This window comes from Rana temporaria, chromosome 10 (genome assembly GCF_905171775.1).
Source record: "Rana temporaria chromosome 10, aRanTem1.1, whole genome shotgun sequence".
NCBI classification, from domain to species: domain Eukaryota; kingdom Metazoa; phylum Chordata; class Amphibia; order Anura; family Ranidae; genus Rana; species Rana temporaria.
Genome location: NC_053498.1, coordinates 22524695 through 22547559, shown reverse-complemented (window position 1 = coordinate 22547559; position 22865 = coordinate 22524695). Strand labels below are relative to the sequence as shown.

Below are 22865 nucleotides of genomic sequence, written 5' to 3'. Positions count from 1 at the left end.
TCCCAGTCTTAGTCCATATGCCTAGTACACACAACCGGGATTCCTGGCAGTAAAAAGTCCGCCGGGAATCCCCGGGGGGAAAAAAGATAACCTCCTTGGTGACTTTCCCGTGTACACACCAGAGGTTTTCCTGCCGGGAAAACTGCAGTAAGAGCTTTGGCCGGGAATTCCGGCTGTGTGTATGCTTCTTATAAATTTCTTACAACAATGGCTTTCTTCTTGCCACTCTTGCATAAAGGCCAGATTTGTGTAGTGCACGATTAATGCCGCGTACACACGACCGTTTTTCATGATGAGAAAAATTCAATTTTTTAAATTGGTCATTAAAAACGATCATGTGTGGGCTCCAAAGCATTTTTCTCGACGTGAAAAATGGGCATTAAAAATTTAGAACATGCTCTAAATTCTCTCATCATTTTTCACGCCGTGAAAAACGGTCGTGTGTAGGCTTTAACAACGGGAAAAAAACGTGCATGCTCAAAAGCAAGTTATGAGACGGGAGCACTCGTTCTGGTAAAACTAGCGTTTGTAATGGAGATAGCACATTCGTCACGCTGTAACAGACTGAAAAGCACAAAGACTGAAAAGCGGGAATCGTCTCTCACCAAACTTTTACTAACATGAAATTAGCAAAAGCAGCCCAAAGGGTGGCGCCATCCGAATGGAACTTCCCCTTTATAGTGCCGCCATACGTGTTGTACGTCACTGCGCTTTGCTCGAGCATTTTTTTTATGATCGTGTGTATGCAAGGCAGACAAGAATAATGCAGAGAAAAACATTGTTTTTTTCCATGGCATTAATAACGGTCGTGTGTACGCGGCATAATAGTTGTCCTGTACACAGATTCTCCCACCTGAGCTGTGGATCACTGCAGGTCCTCTAGAGTTTCCATGGGCCTCTTGGCTGCTTCTCTGATTAATACTCTCCTTGCCCGGCCTGTCAGTAGGTAGACAGCCGTGTCTTGGTAGGTTTGCAGTTGCCATACTCTTTCCATTTTCGGATGATGGATTGAACAGTGCTCAGTGAGATTTTCAAAGCATGGGATATTTATTTATAACTTAACCCTGCTTTAAACTTCTCCACAACTTTATCCCTGACCTGTCTGGTATGTTCCTTGGCCTTTATGATGCTGTTTGTTCACAAAGGATCTCTAACAAACCTCTGAGGGCTTCACAGAACAGCTGTATTTATACTGAGATTAAATTACACACAGATGGATTCTATTTACTAATTAGGTGACTTCTGAAGGCAATTGGTTTCATAACATTTTTGTTAGGGATATCAGAGTAAGGGGGCTGAATACAAATGCAAAGTCATGCTGCTAGTTTAATTGGCTCCTGTCTAAATTTGCCCTAGTATGCCTATGAATGAATGTGATTTGGGGACTTTAGATTGCAAGTTCCTTGAGGGCAGGGACTGATGTGAATGTACAATATACACTATATTGTCAAAAGTATTGCCTTTACACACACATGAACTTTAATGGCATCCCAGTTTTAGGCCCCTTGTACACTGCTGAAGGGAGGCCCAGAACAGAGAAAAGAAAGTGGAAAGGGAGCCAACAAGGGGTTAAGGTGGAGGAGTTTTTTTGAATGGGAGGTTATGGGATTAGAAGTGTGGAGTGGGGGAGGAGCTATATAAAAGGGGAGGCGGGGACTTTAGTGGGCAGTTCAGTTGGTGTGAGACAGAAGGAGGCTGTTTTATACACGCCGCTCCTCTGTCATGGCAGACATCTACCTCACCCTGGCACGTTCGCAGGCGGCGGCAGCAACGGACCGGATCGGCTTTGGGGGCCTAGTGGATGCCTTGATCCAGGACCGGGCAGGGGGTCGTCTGCCGGAGTAGAGGTTTCCCGACACATGCGGAGGCCTCTGGAGCATTCTCGCCTGGCCCTTCCAGCAGAGAGCAGCGCCATCCTAAGAGCCCGCTTGGGACCCGTCAGCCCCGACATGTAAGCTTCAGCTGGGGGGGGTCCGGACGGAATCCTCTTCGCCGGTGGAGCTTGGGGGCAGGGCTTCAGGCCGCAATGGCGCCCGTTCCTCGCCCATGCGGCGGGAGACAGTAGAAGGCACGATCCCCCCTTTTATCTGTCCCATCCAGGTTGCTAGTGGTATTGCAGGCTGTAATAACTATTTGCCAGTCTTGTTCTCCTCTCCCAAAATAAGTACTTTCTTCATCCATCCTCCACCAAAGAAGGATCTTGCTCTGGTTATCCAGCATTATCCCTTGACATAGGTCCTTTCTCTATCTGCAAGGTAGAGAGTGTCCTGACTCTCCTGTAGTCCAAGGGAGGGGGCGAGCACGACACTCCACACCAGGGAGAAAGCCTCACATTACTGTGTGGAGTTACAGACAGAAGAACAGGAAGTGAGGATTTCACATAAGAAATAAGGACATTTAAAAGTGAAATCGAAGGATGAGGTAAGTGAAGGAGGACTGCACTAAGGTAAATGAAGCTATTTAGGGAAAACATTTTTACCTTTACAACCCCTTTAAGCTTCCCTGCCTGCAACTTAACAGTCAACTATTCACTGTGCCCTGATTGGGCAAGGCTATGAATAAAAAATGTAAAATTAAAAATAAAGATGTAAAATTACCTAAAATATTAAAATCTCTCAATAATCAGAGATACAACAAGATCAATTTCAGTGTTCAACCCCAAAGGCATCAAAGTCTGAAGCTCGAAAATTTATTTATTTTAGTTTTGAGATATTTCTTTTATCAAATTTGAGCCCCGAATTCAGTGTCCCTGAATCATGTCAATATTATAGAATGATAGATAAGTTGGATCTCTGTTATGTGCTACCCTCTGGTGGTTTGATACACTTTGTTTTGGATAACCATTACGTATATTAGTGATGTGTTCACTAATACGCTTCGATATTGTTCTGAAAGTTTTGCCCACATATTGGTAACCGCAGGTACATTCCAGAACATAGGTTACATTTTTCGAGCAGCAGGTTATACAATTCTTTATGAGATATTGCTTTAATGTCTAATACAACATAATGCCCTTTTCGTAGGCATTGGTTTAGAATGCCTACAGGGGCCACATTTGCCAAATTGCCAATACCGAAATAAACCTTCTAAGTTAAACATAGTTGTCCTCTTTTTGTGGGGATCTAGAATATTGTGAACCAACTTAGTTCTTAATCCGGGTGCTCTACGGTATATAGGTGGAGGTGTTGTTAGATAAAAAATTTCTGAGGGTGGGGTCCTTTCGTAAAAGGTCAATATTTTTTTTTTTTATACATTTCTACAAATTTGTTATATTGTTTAACCCCTGTAATGAAAGTGACATCATAGGGTTTTTGCTCTCTTGTCCTATTTTCCAGTAATTTGTCCCTTTCCATTTCTCCCACCAATTACCTTACTGCCAGGAGGTCATCAAGTTGATATCCCTTCTCTTGGAACCTTTGTATAAGTACATCTGTTTGTTCAATATAATCCTTCTCTAAACTACAGTTCCTTCTTATACGCATGAACTGCCCCTTCGGAATGGCCTTTTTCCATTTCGGATGGTGGTAGCTCCTGATAGGGATGTAGTATTTTTAATATGTGTCTTAGTACTAAGCATGTCTCCGATTTTTTATATCTTCAGGTCCAAGAAGTCAATGGACTGTTTATGGGCATTTACTGCAAATTTTATTCCATAGATGTTCTCGTTAATTGGATTAATAAATTATTTTAGTATGTCTTCTGCTTTTATCACACCAACTTCAGACACAACATATTTAGTTTCTGCCTACAATATCCCACAAACTTTCAGATGCCATTATAATGATATAATCAATGTTGTTCACTTACCCTATCAGTGATTATAAAGATAGGGCTGATGGGTATTTATTGATAGATATACAGTGCCTTGAAAAAGTATTCACACCCCTTGAAACTTTACACATTTTGTCATGTTACAACCAAAAACATCAATTAATTTTATTGGGCTTTTATGTGATAACCCAACACAAAGTGGCACATAATTGTAAAGTGGAAGGAAATATAAATGGTTTTCAAAAAGTTTTACAAATAAATTTGTGAAAAGTGTGGGGGGCATTTGTATTCAGCCCCCCGGAGTCAATACTTTGTAGAACCTCCTTTCACTGCAATTACAGCTGCAAGTCTTTTTGGGGATGTCTCTACCAGCTTTACACATCTAAATAATAAATAATTATAACAAATAATAATATAATTATAATAAAAATTATTCAATAATGTAATCAACTCAAAATCACTGAAATTTGCTCAGTTGCAGAATTGTCGCTGTCATTACTTTTATTTTTTTATGACGAATTTCCCCACAAATCGCTATCGCACAATTCTGCAAGTGATTATAATTTATTATCGCTGTTTTCTAGCTGCTCTAAAACCATTTTTGACATAAAGGGACACTTTTGGTTGCTATGGACAATCTACAGTTTGCAGGCAGAAAGAACAGTTTTTATTTTATAAATGTACATGTAGGACACAGGGCAGACCACTAGGGACAAGGGGGGTGTGTATTTTTTACATACAGTACTGTAATCTATAATGTGTTTGTTTGCTTTTTTGAATTTGGCGCCGTTTTCCGCCCCCGTGCGTCGTAACGTCGCAGGGAACGGAGATCGGCGGCACACGGGGACACTGTGAATCAAGCGAGCACCCGCTCGCTCACACAGTGGGGATGCATCGCAGGATCCAGGGACAAGGTAAGTACTGTAATTCCCTGTCTGTGGATGCTGCGAAAGGTAAGCCACCCCACTGCACGCTCTGCACATCTACCCCGAGCGTGACTCGGGGATACCGATCCTAGCATGGAAAAACCACCCCGAGTCACGCTCGGGGATACCGCTAAGGGGGTTAAGGCCGCGTACACACGGTCGATCCATCAGATGAGAATGGTACGACGGACCGTTTTCATCGGTTCAACGCTGAAGTAGACTGATGGTCTGATGTGCGTCCACACCATCGTTCTAATAACCGATCGGGTCAGAATGTGGTGACGTAAAACACACAAGGTGCTGAAAAAAACGAAGTTCAATGCTTCCAAGCATGCGTCGACTTTTGAACCAATGCTTTTGTGTACTAACCATCGGTTTGGAGCGATGGTCAGCCGTCCATCGGTTCGATTTTAAAGCAAGTTCTAAAACTTTGGTTTGAAGGACCAAAGTCCGATGGGCCATACACACGGTCGTTTGGACCGGTCGTGTGTACGCGGCCTAACAGGTTTTCTTCTAAGATTTCCCTGTATTTGGCTCCATCCATTTTTTTTATATCCTAACCCTGCTTTACACTTCTCCACAACTTTATCCCTGACCTGTCTGGTGTGTTCCTTGGCCTTCATGATGCTGTTTGTTCACTAAGGTTCTCTGACAAACTTCTGAGGGCTTTACAGAACAGGTGTATTTTTACTGGGATTAAATTACACACAGGTGGACTCTATGTACTAATTAGGTGACTTTTGAAGCCCATTGGTTCCACTAGATTTTAGTTAGGGGTATCAGAATAAAGGGGGCTGAATACAAATGCACGCCACACTTTTCAGATATTTATTTGTAAAACATCTTGGAAACCTTTTATCATTTTCCTTATACTTTACAGTTATGTGCCACTTTGTGTTGGTCTTTCACATAAAATCCCAATAAAATACATTTACGTTTTTGGTTGTAACAACATTTCAAGGGTATGAATACTTTTTTAAGGCACTGTATATTGTATATACACATACCCTCTTCCCCAGCTTTCATCCTGCACCATCAATTATTTACAAAGGTATAATAGTGAATGATTTAAGATGCCAACAGTCACTTCTCACGTTGTCGGAGCTATCTATGAGCTTTGAGCTAATGGCACGAGCAGGAAATCAAATTTATCACAATGAATCAAAAATATACTGTTTGGGTGTAGATCTATTTTAGGGATGCCCTTGTCCACCATTGGTGACACAGAGAGTGCCATAATGTCGCAGTCACGAAAAAAATCGCTGATCGCCGCTATTAGTAGTAAAAAATAAATAAATAATAAAACTATCCCCTATTTTGTAAACGCTATCAATTTTGCGCAAACCAATCAATAAACGCTTATTGCGATTTTTTTTTACCAAAAATAGGTAGAAGAATACATATAGGCCTAAACTGAGGAAAACAAAATGTTATATATGTTTTTGGGGGATATTTATTATAGCAAAAAGTAAAAAATATTGCATTTTTTTCAAAATTGTCGCTCTATTTTTGTTTATAGCGCAAAAAATAAAACCCGCAGAGGTCATCAAATACCACCAAAAGAAAGCTCTATTTGTAGGGAAAAAAGGACGCCAATTTTGTTTGGGAGCCACGTCGCACGACCGCGCAATTGTCTGTTAAAGCGACGCAGTGCCGAATTGTAAAAACCCCTTGGGTCATTTAGCAGCATATTGGTCCGGTCCTTAAGTGGTTAAGGATGCCCTTGTCCACCATTGGTGACACAGAGAGCCCACGTTTATTTCTGATATTATCCACTTCTGAAGCTCTTCTTCAGTATGCCATCTGCAGAACACCCTTCTGATCCAAATGCCTTGGGCAAAGTATGAATAGTGATGAATATCTTACCTGCTTCAAAGGAAGTCTCAAAGGGTTCCAATTCTTCCTGTTTCCGCACAGGTGTTCAAAGTTTACACGTCATTGCTTACATAGATAAACAGTTCTCCCAAAATGTAATTAGGAGACTATGGCTTTTGCCAAGAACCGTTGAAGTTCTGGCATAACAGGGCACTCAAAAATATATAAATACCAATGCTGTGGATATGCATTACACCAGAGCGAGCAGACTTGTCTAATTAACTCAACAACCTACAAATCTGAATTCCGGTTTCCATAACCATGAAATTCATCCTTGCCTTCTTAATCTTCAGCGGTGTAATTGCTACAGGTAATACATTTTTTAGAAGTATTTTTTTTTCTAACATTTACCTTTCTTTAATTTTACAGGTCTGCATGAGTAAATTCCTGACATGTTATGCTATAAGGTGACTTAGTAGTTAGGACTCCTGCTTTGCACCACTAGGCTACTCAGTTCAAATCCCAACCAGGATATCACCTGCATGGAGTTCGCATGTTCTCCCTGTACTTGTGTGGGTTTTCCCCCGTACCCTAAAGACATCCTATGGCTTAATTGACTCTTGTATAAGTTGGCCCTGATATGTAAAATAAGGAGCTTAGATTGAAGCTCCTCGAAGGCAGGGACAATATATCAAGTGCTGTATAATAATTCAATAGTGTAGGCCAGACTTTCTCAACCTTTTTACCCCATAGGAACCCTTGAAATAATATTCAGGTCTCAGGGAACCCCTGGTAAGATTAGTCCATTGGCGCTCATTGGAAAAATGTCCCTTACATTGATGGTGGTAAGTGGGTAGAATGCCATGCTTTTACAGGGGTGGCCAGAATGACAACCTTGAGGTCACTGACTCTGCCAAGTGGGGTTGCACCTTAAACTATGTGGGCACCATCAGAAGGGAGGTAAGATAGCCACAGGTCAAGGAACCCCTAGCCACCCCTGGAGGAACCCTTGGGTTCCACAGAATCTTGGTTGATAATGGCTGATGTAGGCAATGCAATAGTGTAATAAATCGTAATAATGAACACGGCGTTGCATTAATTTGATTCAATATGTGCCCTTTGTTCAAACTCAAAGTGTAATTTAATGTTTAGTTTAAATTAGCTAAATACATTCCAAGTGCATAAAAAAAAAAAAATTGTGTGCAAAATCTTAATTTGTTTTCTTTAACCCCCCCTGGCAGTATTCCCGAGTCTGACTTCGGGTTAGATTTTCATGCTGCGATCGGTAACCCCGAGTCAGACTCGGGCTCGCCTCGCTGGATCCACAGGGAGTGTTTACTTACCTTGTCCCTGGATCCAGCGATGCCACCGCGCTGTGTGAGCGGGCGGGACCTCGCTCGATTCACACAGCGTCCTCCTGTGCCGCCGATCTCCGTTCCCTGCGACGTTACGACGCACAGGGGCGGAGAACGGCGCCAAATTCAAAAACGTAAACAAACACATTACATACAGTATACTGTAATCTTATAGATTACAGTACTGTATGTAAAAAATACACACCCCCCTTGTCCCTAGTGGTCTGCCCAGTGTCCTACATGCACTTTTATAAAATAAAAACGGTTCTTTCTCCCTGCAAACTGTAGATTGTCCATATCAACCAAAAGTGTCCCTTTATGTCAAAAATGGTTTTAGATCAGCTAGAAAACAGCGATAAAAAATTATAATCACTTGCAGAATTGTGCGATAGCGATTTGTGGGGAAATTCGTCATAAAAAATAAAAATAATGACAGCGACAATTCTGCAACTGAGCAAATTTCAGTGATTTTGATTTGATTACATTATTGAATAATTTTTATTATAATTATATTATTACTTGCTATAATTATTTATAATTATTTATTATATTATAATTTTATAATTTTGTTTTAAAAAAAATTTCATACCCGGGATGCCTACAAGACTCTTGTTTGGTCAGATTTAAGTGAGTTATTCCTAAAAATTACAGGCCTACAGTATAAAACACCAAATTTCCTTGCAAATAATGGTACCGCTTTCAGCACCTTTTTTCTGAAAGAATCATACCGCCAGGGAGGTTAAAGAGCCAGATCCTGACTAGAAAAGCCTGTACCCTGCCAGCAGCTGCAGAGAGGGATCCTTTCTCTATGTATCTAATAATAATGACCAAGCAATAATCCCAATATAAAATATTAAATTAGTAAAAAATGTTTTCCCTAAATAGCTTCCTTTACCTTAGTGCAGTCCTCCTTCACTTACCTCATCCTTCCATTTTGCTTTTAAATGTCCTTATTTCTTTCGAGAAATCCTCACTTCCTGTTCTTCTGTCTGTAACTCCACACAGTAATGCGAGGCTTTCTCCCTGGTTTGGAGTTTCGTGCTTGCCCCCTCCCTTGAGGGGGGAGGGGGCGAGCAGGAGAGTCAGGACGCCCACTAACACACAGCTCCTTTCTCTATCTGCAACGTACAGAGCGTCATGACTCTCCTGCTCACCCCCTCAAGGGAGGGGGCGAGCACGACACTCCACACCAGGGAGAAAGCCTTGCATTACTGTGTGGAGTTACAGACAGAAGAACAGGAAGTGAGGATTTCTCAGAAGAAATAAGGACATTTAAAAGCAAAATGGAAGGATGAGGTAAGTGAAGGAGGACTGCACTAAGGTTAAGGAAGCTATTTAGGATTTTTTTTTTTTTTTACCTTTACAACCCCTTTAAGTCAGTCTACACAGTGATCCATTCCACAAAATCAGTCTAATTCATAAACCCTTTTTTTTCCGGTAATGCAACTGTTTTTGGAAACTGTTAAATAGATAGATAAACCATCCCCCCATCCTTTTTTAGGGAGAGGGAGGGGGTGGCAGAAACGGGGTAGAGGGCACCCACAACGGAGAGGGAGACCACCGGCATATTCCCAACCGATGCAGGGTTATCAAGAACCGCAGTGGAGAGAAACCCCGCAATTGGGAGAGGGATCGGACCCAATACCCCAATCAGAGGAGAGAAGAACAAAGGGATGTAGGGCTGGACGAAGGGTCCAGAAAAAGAAGAAGAGAGGTGGACTGAGCGGTATTTTTAATTTAAGTGATGCGGTTTTAACACATAAGGAAATTAATATTTTACATTTAGGCTTGAAGTGTGGTCTTAAATGACCGATTAATAAATTTGATGTCTTTATAGACATCCACAAGAATATGAGGAAAGTTAATTTGAAGAAGTGCTATCTTAATAAGAATTCCCAACCAATGAGTACTGTGGCGGCCTGCCTGTATGGTCTTGGCCACCGTGCTGCAGCTCAGTTTCAAGGTCTTGGCAATCTTCTTATAGCCTAGGCCATCTTTATGTAGAGCAACATTTTTTTTTTACAGATCCTCAGAGAGTTCTTTGCCATGAGGTGTTGAACTTCCAGTGACCAGTATGAGAGAGTGAGAGCGATAACACCAAATTTAACACACCTACTCCCCAATCACACCTGAGACCTTGTAACACTAACGAGTCACATGACACCAGGGGGGTGGGGGGTGGCTAATTGGGCCCAATTTGGACTTTCACTCACTTTTGTTGCCAGCGGTTTAGACATTAATAAAGATAGATAGAATATAGAGGAATAGAGAGATAGATAAATAGAATATAGAGATAGATAGATAGATAGATAGATAGATAGATAGATAGATAGATAGATAGATAGATAGATAGATAGAATATAGAGGGATAAATAGATAGATAGATGAATAGATAGATAGATGAATAGATAGATAGATATAATATAGAGGAATAGATAGATAGATAGATAGATAGAATATAGAGAGATAGATAGATAGATAGATAGATAGATAGATAGATAGATAGATAGATAGATAGATAGATAGAATATAGAGAAAGGGCCCGCATATTTGCACCAAACACCAGGAGACCTCATATAAGGTTCTTACGCAATTGTACATTACCCCTGTGAAAGCTCATATATGGTCCCCGGAGATCTCTGACACCTGCTGGTGCTGTAAAACAGAAGTAGGCACCTTCCTACACATTTGGTGGGGGTGCCCCATGATCCGCAGGTTTTTGGGATGATGTATCTACATGGATCAAGCACATAACCGACACAAAAATCACTCTAGATGCCGCAGCATGTTTGTTGCATATTAATTATTTTTCAATTAAACGTTATAAAACATCCTTAACCAGACATCTGCTCACAGCGGCAAAATCTTTAATCCCACTATACTGGAAATCAGACAGGGTCCCGGGGGTCAGAGATTGGCTGGGAAAAGTTGGTGGCAATGAGGAACGAACGTAGTTCCGCCTTCATTGAGATCTGGTCCCCCTGGGTGGCTTTCACCTACTCAAAAGAGTATGAATCACTATCTCCTTGTTAACTTGACCACATTTGACCTTACCCTCCCTGTCTTGCTATCGAAGACTTTGTACTATAACCTGTGAAATGTTATATTTACTACGACATCTAATATAAAGTGATAACATCTGCTATGGTACCTCTCTCATCTGCCTTGCGGTTTCCCACAGATGGATTTATACCTTCTAGACCAATTCCCCCCCCCCCTTTTTTTTTCCTTGTCTCTACCCCCACCCCCCCTTGTCCCCATACCCTTCCTTCCCTACCCCTTCCCTTCCCCTCCTAATCACTCATTCCCTTCCCTAAATGCCTTTCTAATATGTTACATACAAGTTCAAGTATCAGATATTGCACAATCTCTGTTATATCCAAGAATTTTCAAATGTATGCTTCATATGAATGTTATTACCCGTTGATCTCTGTACAATCATACTTTTGATCTAATAAACCTTGGATTGTGAAAAAAAAAAAAAAAAAAAAGAATATAGAGATAGATAGAATATAGATATAGATAGATATATGGATAGAATATAGAGGGATACATAAATATAATAGATAGATAGATATATAGATAGATAGATAGATAGATAGATAGATAGATAGATAGATAGATAGATAGATAGATATTTGATGACAATAAATGGATACATTTGATGATAATAGATAGATAGAAGGATAGACAAGCAGATTAGAATGGTGGATTTCTCTGTGTCCTCTGTGATGTAACGCTGCATTTTGTTTTGTAGGCAATGCCCTGAAATGTAACACTTGTAAACTCGTGATGAAAGGAGAAACTGACTGTGTTGGGGAATTAGAAGAGTGTGACGAAAATACTTATAAATGCGCAACACAAATTGAAGAGAATGTCATTGGTAAGATTAAAAAACAAATTATATATATATATATATATATATATATATATATATATATATATATATATATACTGTATTATACTGTACATTATAGAACATTTATAAAGATGTATAAATGTCATGACAGTTCCCGTTCCTTTTGTATCAAATGTAATATAGGCTTGTGAGTAAAAAAAAAACATCTTTCAGTGAATTATTTAACAAGTTAATTGTTGTGTTTCTGCCTTTCTCTATCTATCTAATCTATCTATCTATCTATCTATCTATCTATCTATCTATATCTATATCAATATATAATATATATATATATATATATATATATATATATATATATATATATATATATATATATATATATATATATATATATATATATATATATATATATATATATGTATTTATATATTTTTTTCTTTTTTTATGTTTGTTATGTTCTTAATTTATAAAAAATATATATATATATATATATATATATATATATATATATATATATATATATATATATAATTTTTTTTTTATAAATTAAGAACATAACAAACATAAAAAAAGAAAAAAAAAAGTTGCTGCACATATTACACAACATTGTATACAGTAAACTGTGAAGGCATAATGTATAGAATTTGTTTGGGCCTTGATGGCCTAGTCCAGCCTACCCCTAATGGGTTCAAACTGTAGGACTGGGAGGTCATCACGATAAGCCTATAAGGAAATAATATTTAGATGGGGGAAATTAAAAATACAAGATAACCATAGGATAAGGCTAACAGAAATATTTTTCTACACCGGCATAATGCTTAATTGGATGGTCAAGGTATTTCAGACAGTGGGCTAAATTAAAATGTTTCATTCTTTTAGGTAAATGGGGGCTCTAGGGTGGGATAACCAAACTTTCCATTTTCTACTAAAGGTGGTGATGGAGTGTTTTTCAAATTGTGCTTGTGTACTCAGTCTAGTTATGACAGTGGATAGATTGGGTGCTTCCGTAGATCCTCAGAGTTTAGCAACTGTGAGTCTTGAGGCTATAAAAATGTGGACCACAATAGTTCTATGTATGGTGGGATATTTCTCAAGGTCTATACCTAATAAGGCTGAAGCAGGAGTAAGCGTGGAAAGGTTTCCTGTAATATCTGCTGTGAAGGATGAGACTGAGTTCCAAAAGCTTTTCAAGAGTTTACAACGCCTGAGAGCGTGTAAAAGATTTCCAGTTTGCTCATGATTTTTTCCACTGGATTTAGGAGAAGTTTTGGTTTAAAGCGGGAGTTCACCCTAAAAAAAAAATTTAAGATTAGATTCATGCTCATTTTGTCTAGGGGAATCGTGTAGTTTTTAAAAAAAAACGAAGCTGTACTTACCGTTTTAGAGCGCGATCTTCTCCGCCGCTTCCAGGTATGGTCTTCGGGACTGGGCGTTCCTTCTTGATTGACAGGCTTCCGACAGGCTTCCGACGGTCGCATCTATCGCGTCACGAGTAGCCAAAAGAAGCCGAACGTCGGTGCGGCTTTATACGGCGCCTGCGCACCGACGTTCGGCTACTTTCAGAAAATCGTGACGCGATAGATGCGACCGTCAGAAGCCTGTCGGAAGACTGTCAATAAAGAAGGAACGCCCAGTCCCGCAGCCCATACCCGGAAGCGGCGGAGAAGATGTATCTCTAAAACGGTAAGTACGGCTTCGATTTAAAAAAAACGACCCGATTCCCCTTGACAAAATGAGCATGAGTCTAATCTTAAAAATTGTCATTTCCGGGTCAACCTCCACTTTAAGTCTCTCTCCCCCTTCAACATGTGAGCGTTTTTGTTGTCTGGTTGGGAGGATAGTATATCATAAAAAAAGGAAATTCCTTTCCTAATACTTTCTTTTTGGTGGGATAAATATTCTCAAATTATTGATGGCAATTCTATCCTGTTATCAGGGTTGAAATCCTTTAAACGTTTACCTTTTCCAAGCTTATGCCGCGTACACTTGATCGGTCAAACCGATGAGAACGGTCTGATGGACCGTTTTCATCAAACCAAACCGAACGTGTGTGGGCCCCATCGGTTAATTATCCATAGGTTAAAAAAAAGCAATCTTGTTTTAAATCTAAATACCTAACCGATAAAAAAAAACGATCGTTTGTAGGCACGTCCATTGGTTAAAAATCCATGCATGCTCAGAATCAAGTCGACGCATGCTTGGAAGCATTGAACTTTGTTTTTTTCAGCACGTCGTTGTGTTTTACGTCACCGCGTTCTGACACGATCATTTTTTTAACAGATGGTGTGTAGGCACGACCGACCATAAAGCCCTGTACACACGATCGGTCCATCCGATGAAAACGGTCTGATGGACTGTTTTCATCGGTTAACCGATGAAGCTGACTGATGGTCAGTCGTGCCTACACACCATCGGTTTAAGGCCGCGTACACACGGTCGGTCCAAACCGATGAAAACGTACTGAAGGACCTTTTCATCGGTCCAAACCGATCGTGTGTGGACCCCATCGGTCAGTTATTCTTCGGTCAAAAATTTTAGAACTTGCTTTAAAATTGAACCGATGGACGTCTAACCGATCGGTCAAAACTGACGCTGAGCGCATGCTCAGAATCAAGTCGACGCATTCGGATCGTTCTCATCGGATGGACTGATCGTGTGTACGCAGCCTTAAAAACCAATCGTGTCAGAACGCGGTGACGTAAAACACAACGACGTGCTGAAAAAAACAAAGTTCAATGCTTCCAAGCATGCGTCGACTTGATTCTGAGCATGCGTGGATTTTTAACCGATGGACGTGCCTACAAACGATCGTTACATTTAAAACAAGATTGCTTTTTTTGAACCTATGGATAAATAACCTATGGGGCCCACACACGATCGGTTTGGTCCGATGAAAACGGTCCATCAGACCGTTTTCATCGGATGGACCGATCGTGTGTACAGGGCTTTACTCATGATAACATCCCTATAATTCGAGGGTAGATTTACATGTAACTGGTAACCCTGTTTGGTCCATTCGTCTACTGACAACCGAATTCTACAATAGTTAATAACTTCTGTAGGGAGACATATTTTGGATTTGTTTTCTAAATGTCTCGTTTTAGAAAGTATGTGTTTCAATGCAAATATTGTAGCTTTAATACTTAGTAGATTGGGAGTGATTACATTGGGAAGTATGGCATTGGCTATTGCTAGGGCGTACAAGTGAGGCCTCGTACACACGACCGAGAAACTCGACGGGCAAAACACATCGTTTTGCTCGTCGAGTTCCTTGTGAAGCCGTCGAGAAACTCGACAAGCCAATTTTCTCCATTCCCGTCAAGGAAATGGAGAACATGCTTTCTTTTTGGCTCGTCGAGTTTCTCGACAGTTTCATCGACGAAAATGTACACACGACCGGTTTCCTCTGCAAAAAAATATCTCCCAGCAAGTTTCTTGCTGGTTTTTGCCGAGAAACTCGGTCGTGTGTACGAGGCCTCCAAGTTTTTAATAGATTCTTGTTCTATGTTTAGCCATAGTTTAACTTTCTGAAGGGAGAACCAATACTTCATCTGATCTAAAATGGATGCATAATCATAATTCTTAATGTCTGGTAAATTCATTCCTCCATGAGTTTTAATGGTGGTTAGAATTTAAAATGAAACCCTTGGTTTCTTTTTGTTCCATATAAATTGTTTAAGCTTAGTATTCAATTGCGTAAAGAATTTGGCAGGTATTGGCATAGGAAGGCATCTAAAATAGTATAGAATTTTTGGCAAGGTTTGCATCTTGAATGCAGCTATTTTACCAACCCAGGATAAATGGGGTTTCTGTATATTTATTAGGTCTTGGTTAATTTGTTCTAAAATGTTACGCCATATATTTTTGTTGGTTGAGATGCGAGTTGTATGCCTATACCTAAGTATGTTAACGAGGTATTGTTCCAGTTAAGTCCATGTTTTGTACTTAGGTTGCTAATTATTGTAGTAGGTATATATTAATAGGTAAAATATAACATTTATTTTGGTTGATTTTGTAGTATGACACCTCCTTGAATTTTTCTAGTGCTGTAATTACTGATGGTAAATATAACTCAGGTTTGGATAATGCCAGTATAATGTCATCCGCAAATAATTTATGTTCATCTTGGCCAATGGTAATACTGTACCTTTGACATCTGGGGAAGAGCGTATATATTCCGCTAGAGATTCTATCGCTGCTCTGAACCGGGGCTGAATGAAAATGGGTACTAGGAGGCATGGGGGAGAGACTCCCTTTGGGGGTTTTTCCTTTCCCTTCCCCTTTCTTTGGTTTTTTTTTTTTTTTTTTTTGTTTTTACTTGATTTTGGTTTTCTTCTTTTTGATTTTCTCTCCTTATGTTAGGATGTTGTGGTTATGATATAAAACAAAAAAGCGGAAAAAGAGCAAGATTGCTATGCTGGTCGGATTATATGTACGTGTTGTACTGTCATGACTTTGAACTTACATGTAAGAAATGGAAAACTTTTTGACCCATGAGATAAGAAAATGTGTACTGTACTATGCTGCTTGTTATGCTTTAAACATGTACAATAACATTTACACTTTAAAAAAAAAAGAGATTCTATCGCTAGGGAGAATATTAGTGGGGATAGAGGGCATCCCTGTCTGGTCCAGTTGGTTAAGGAGAATTTTCTGGATAATATACCTGAAGAGAAAACCTTTGCAGTGGGATGCGTATATAATGCCATAATGGCAGAATGTATAAAGCCTTGGAAACTAATTTTGGATAGAGTTTTTGAAATATATTCCCAATGCATCCCGGGGAATGCCTTTTCAGCATCTAATGCTAGGAGTTGAGAGGGCATTCGATCATTATGTATTCGATTGATAATGTTGAACATTCTTCTGGTGCTATCGGGTGCTTGTCTACCTTTGACGAAGCCTACTTGGTCAGGTTTAATTAATGAGTGGGTTATGTTAACTAATCTATTGGCCAATATTTTTGCATATATTTTAATATCGGAATTTAATAAAGATATGGGTCTATAATTTAAGGGGGACGTAGGATCTTTCCTGTTTTTGGTAATGTCATTATTATGGCCTCTAGAAGTTCTTTTGAAAAGGTTTTTGAATTTGCTGCTTGGCTAAACATTTTGGACAGGTATGGAATTAATGTGTCCTTGAAGGCTTTTTTTTTTTTGTAGTTTATTTATGACCTTTATAATTTCTTCCCTGAAAATAGGTTTATTAAGCTGATCTGAAGACATGGAGTCAATGGTTTTATTTTGTTGGTGTCAGATTGGGGGGTATTTTTGTCTTTTTTAAGTTGTATAATGCCTCATAGTACTGTAAAAAATGTATCTACAATTTCTTGGGGATTTAGTATTACCTTACCTTGTGGTGGATTAATTTAAGGATTTAATTTTTTTGTTGACATTGGCGCAGTTGAGAAGCTAGCAGTTTACCCACTCTGTTTCCTTGGGAGTAATATTTTAGATTACATTTTTTCTGGTACAGTCTTTTCTATTGAGATTTTTTTGAAGAAATGAGAAAACGATTATAATAATCCCACGCAAGGGATGTGAACAAATAATCATAACAAAACACAGCTTAATAATGCACAGTAAACACCAATGTGATAATGGGAACATCAACAACCCTCTGGCCAAGACCGGGGGTCCACATAGAGCAACTGAGCTTGGTTGCTGAGAAATTAAATTGCGGAAAAATCCTCAAAAAGTAAAAAAACAGAACTAAATTCGAGGACATAAACACAAATGAAAAGGCATACAAATAAAATAAAAAAAACACAGGGGAAAATTGGCGAGGCCCAAACTGATTGATTGCAGAGTGGGAAGAGCGTAGGACCACCACGGGCCCCAAACCTTGAGGAACTTGGCGTGGGAGTCATGAAGAATACTGAATATCTTCTCATTAAGCATGAGAGTCGTTAAAATGCTCTTCACCTCCACAAAAGATGAAATTTTTTAAATACTTATCATGATCAGAAATTAGGACAGATCTGAGTTCAGTTTTTAGGTTGCTAAGTGGCGTTATAGATTTATGTCTAGGGTTTTTTTTTTTTATGTAACTCTTCCTGATTGGCTATCTCTTTTAGTAATGTATTTATTTTGATGTTTTTACTTTTTTTTTTCTCTAGCGGCTATTTGTATTAAAAGGCCTTTAGCATAGGCTTTGTGAGAGCACCATAGTGTAGAGTCATTGACCGAGTTATTATCATTCAATACAAACAATTCCTCAAGGCTTTTTTTCATCACAGACTGATGTCTCTCCTGAGAAAGAATAAATGTGTTATTCCTCCATAAATAATTATTGGGATAAATTTGGTTTGAATTGATTTCAGTCATAATTGGTGCATGGTCAGACCATGTTAAGTTGTGAATTTTCGCTATTTTTGGGAGGAGATTTTTGTCTGTGATGAAATAATCTAATCTGGAATATGACTTGTGAACATTAGAAAAAAAAAGTGAAGTCTTGTTCTGTAGTGTCCAGAAAAATGTGTATATGCAGGGCGCTCCAAGCATTTGAATCCTGACAGATAAAGTCTGTGTTGGAGAGGGTAGCAAATCTTCACACACTTTAGGCAGCACTCAGGGAGACAAGCAATCTCTAATGGAAACAGAAAAACAAACAAGGCGCCTCTAAGTGCAGAAGTATAAAACTTTTAATATCCCCTAAAGGGGTCAAAAACACTTACAATATAGTGGATGAAACAGGCATGTAGCAGGTAAGTGTGTCCAGAAGACGTTCCAGTGGCAGGGCAGTCCCAGCCTGTGATGGTAAAGCTTCCAGGGAAGTCCACAAGATAACAGCCGACTTGTGCTGTGAATGTTCAAAGGACACAATAATGCTGGAGCCTGGGGATGACATCAGAGGAAGCGAGACAAAAACCAGCATGGAACACAAACAGCAAGTGGACAGGAAGTGTGTCATAGAGGCGGGACGCGTTTTGGAACAGCTCATCGGTTCCAGGTCACTAGCTGAAGAAGGAACCAATGAGCTGTTCCGAAATGCATCCAGCCTCTATGACACACTTCCTGTCCTCTTCCTGTTTGTGTTCCATGCTGGTTTTTGTCTCGCTTCCTCTGACGTCATCCCCAGGCTCCAGCATTATTGTGTCCTCTGAACATTCACAGCACAAGTCGGCTGGTATCTCGTGGACTTCTCTGGAAGCTTTACCATCACAGACTGGAACTGCCCCGCCACTGGAACATCTCCTGGATGCACTTACAGTACCTGCCTGTTTCATCCACTATCTTGTAAGTGCTTTTAACCCCTTTAGGGGATATTAAAAATCAGCTTGTGCTGTAATGAATCACAGCTGAGGCAGCCAGGGCCGTCTTTACCGCAGGGCAAATGGGGCAGGTGCCCTGGGCCCTGTCACTGTTGGGGGCCCAAAGCAACCCCCTTTTTAGGGGTCCGGAGGCCCCCAGGGGCCCAGAGGACCCCAGGGCCCCAGATGGCAACCCCCCCTTTTTTTTTATTTATTTTTAAATAAAAAAAAAAATTATATATTTTTATTAAAGGGACAATTTTTTAATATATTTTTATTTTATTTTTTATTAAAGGGCCAATTTTTTTTTAGAGGTCTGGGGGTCCCCAGGGGCCCATAGTTCCCCAGGGCCCCGGATGACAACCCCCCCTTTTTTATAAAAAAAAATATTTTATATATATATATAAAAATATATAAATATAAATGTTTATTATTATTATTATAGGACCCAGAGGTCCCCAGGGCCCCGGATGGCAACCCCCCTTTTTTTTTATAAAAAACATTTTTTTTATATATTTTATTTCATATATATATATATATATTTTTTTTTTTTCTTATTAAAGGGCTCAGAGGTCCCCATGTGGCAAACACCCTTTATCTTTTTTATAAATGTTTATTTTTTTATTTTTGTTTATATATTTTTTTTATTTATTTTTTATTTAAGGGCCCAGAGGTCCCCAGGGCCCTGGATGGCAACCCCCCCTTTTTTATAAATGTTTCTTTATATATATTTTTTATTAAAGGGCCCAGAGGTCCCGGATGGCAACCCCCCTTTTTTTGTAATTTATTTTTATTAAAAAAAAAATATTAAAGGGCCCAGAGGTCCCCAGGGCCCCAGATGGCAACCCCCTTTTTAAAATATATTTTATATATATATATTTTTTATTTCTTTTTTTCTTTTTATTAAAGGGCCCAGAGGTCCCCAGGGCCCCGGATGGCTACACCCCTTTTTTATATATATTTTTCTTTCTTTCTTTCTTTATTTCTTTTTTTGTAAAGGCCCCCCGCTTCTAAATTTGCGGCAGCCCCCCCCCCTGCTTCTCAATTTCAGGCGGCAGCACCCCCCATCCCGGTTCTCTGCTCCAGGGGGCCATGCCTGAAGCTGTGTAAGTGGCCCCATAATTCCTGATGGCGGCCCTGCCTCCCGTTAAGCCCCTGTGCTGCCCACAAATCAGGCTGAAAATCATCAGCGGCACGCAGCCAGTGACAGTACTGCTTCCCTTCCCAGTGTTTTAAAATGTACAGCACCCCTGGCTTCCCTTTAGACAGGCACTTCTCCCTTCCTGCCACTGGGTGCTGCTTGCATATAAAAGTGAATTAGAATGTGATTTTATAACATCCCCAGTTTGCTCTTCCTGAGGCTGACTTCTTCATGTCCTGCTCCTCAAGGTATGTCACTGTTTGCTAATCTATATTGTAAATTGAAGTTTTCTGTAGAGTGTGCCCAAAGTCTTTATAATATTTGATGATTCACTGCAGGTCTGGTCAGTGTTTTAAAAAGTTCCTCTATTTTACACATGGCATGGCATGGGGGTCACAGCACCGTCTGTCCATTCTACTTTAGCACCATGGGACCCCATGCCATGCCATGTGTAAAATAGAGGAACTCTTTAAATCACAGACCAGACCTGCAGTCCAGGCTGAGTAAAGCCTCAGAGCACATGACATTACTGTCTGTATTTAACTGCTTGATGGGCTTATTTTGGGCCTGGCTGGTTCACATGTATGTGTTTTGGCGGCCCACATTTGCGCAGGCACAGCAGCCCATTCATTTGAATGGGCCGCTATGCCTGCGTTTCCTGCAAAGAAAAGCGCATGCCTCATGTAATAGGCTGCGCACACGGCACGCCTATGCCCATCAAGCACTGAAATACAGCACTGTCTGTCCATTATGCTGTCTGCTGTGACTTATCTGCAGTTCCCGCACTGTCAAACTTGCTGCATTTTTAGATGTTTAGGTCACGCTTTTAAAAACACAGTGCGTTTGTGTGTGCAAGAACTGCAGGTAAGTAGCATGGTGCAAAAGCAGAATGGATTTCAAGGCAACTGTATTTTTAAAATGCTGAATGCACCTTTTTTCTGCAGGAAACAAAGGCATGGCGGCCCATTCAAATCAATGGGCTGCTGTACCTGCACAAATGAGGGCCACCAAAACATACATGTGAACAAGCCAGGCCCAAAATAAGCTGGTGGGGGGCCCAAGAAAAATGTTTGCCCTGGGCCCAAACCATATTAAAGACGGCCCTGGAGGCAGCAGATGCACGCCCTACCCAGAAGAACTAATCATGCCCCTCAGCTTCATTCCTGGACACTGTATTGTCCTGGAATGAAGGTGCCCAGGACAGACATGCAAAATGCGGGACTGTTCCGGGCAATCCGGGACATGTGGTCACCCTAGGGTGAAGGCAGGGGTAGATTGGAGGCAGGGGGAGATTAGAGGCAGGGGGTGTTAGTGGCAGGGGGTAATATGAGGCAGGGGGTGTTGGTGGCACTGCAGAGGGGGATGGTGGCACCGAAGAGGGTGGGAGATGGAGACAGGGGTTGTTGGTGGCATCGCAGAGGGGGATGGAGGCAAGGGAAGATGGAGGCAGGGGGCCTGGGGGAGATTGGAGGCAGGGGGCCTTGGGGAGATTGGAGGCAGGGGGAGATTGAAGGCAGGGAGTGTTAGTGGCAGAGGGTGATTGGAGGCAGGGGGTGTTGGTGGCATATACTAGATTGTTAGCTCCTTGGGGCAGGGACTAATGAGTATGTACAATATATATGCAAAGAGCTGCGTAAAGTGACAGAGCTATATAAGTACCTGTAATAAATAATAATAAATTCATATTTTACAGTGTGGGTCAATCAATTTCTCTGTCCATGCAAAACAGCAAAGATGGAGGAATCTCCAATGCCAACTATTGTATTCAGCATCCCCACCACCTGTGGCTGCCCGAATACAATGCATCTGATAGGATTCAGTCTCTGTTCTGGCCAGGTTGATTTATAGCTTTCCCAGGATAATTAAGTCCTCATATGGCACCTGGAATTCCAAGGCTTGGAAAGATTTTTGGGTTGGAAAGAGCCTTAGATCCTCACTACACATATAGTGGCCCTTAAGGGGTAGCCTTGCCTGCAGGAAAGGGCTGAAAAGGGCATAAAATGATCAGCAGGTGTCCATGAGGTGTGAAGCAGGACAGGACATGCTTGTAGTGAATGGGCAGCTGAGACCTTGTTGGACTGTGATGACCTTTTCTTTGAACTCTTCGAGCAGATGGGGACTTCAAACTCTGTTAAGGGACAAGGTTTTGCTGGCGGTGAGCCAAAAGTTTGAGCTATAGCAGAAGTTGTATGTATTTGTATATATACAGAATATAAACGTGTTTGACCATCCTTCCAGAAGCGCATTTGTGAGGTCAGACACTGATGTGGACGAGAAGGCCTGGCTTTCAATCTCCACTCTACTTCATCCCAAAGGTGATCTATTGGGTTGAGGTGTCAGGAATCTGTCAAGTTCCTCCACCCCAAACTTGCTCATCCACACTACATTGCCAAAAGTATTGCCCCCCCCTCCAAATCATTTGGTGGAGGGGGGATTATGGTGTGGGGTTGTTTTTCAGGGGTTGTGCTTGGCCCCTTAGTTCCAGTGAGGGGATCTCTTAAGCCGTCAGCATACCAAGATATTTTGGACAATTTCATGCTCCCAACTTTGTGGCAACATTTTTACGGGTGCCCCCTTCTTGTTCTAACATGACTGCGCACCAGTGCACAAAGAAAGGCCCATAAAGACATGGAAGAGCGACTTTGGGGTGGAAGAACTTGACTTGACCTAGCCTGATAGAACACCTTTGGGATAAATTAGAGCGGAGACTGCGAGCCAGGCCTTCTCTTCCAACATCAGTGCC

At 40.7% G+C, this 22865-nt stretch overlaps 1 protein-coding gene across 2 annotated transcripts in view; it reads left to right on the top strand.

Moving 5' to 3' along the window:
* LOC120916432 (phospholipase A2 inhibitor and Ly6/PLAUR domain-containing protein-like) overlaps window positions 1-22865 on the top strand; it is a 73772-nt gene that overhangs the window by 38756 nt on the left and 12151 nt on the right. The window contains exons 1-2 of one of the 2 annotated variants that reach the window (XM_040327399.1): window positions 6746-6882; window positions 11625-11750. In XM_040327399.1, the coding sequence (XP_040183333.1) occupies window positions 6834-6882; window positions 11625-11750 (175 nt within the window). In that variant the 5' untranslated portion in view covers window positions 6746-6833. Of the gene's footprint in view, window positions 1-6745; window positions 6883-11624; window positions 11751-22865 lie in introns of those variants that run through there. The other variant, XM_040327400.1, reaches the window with a different exon arrangement.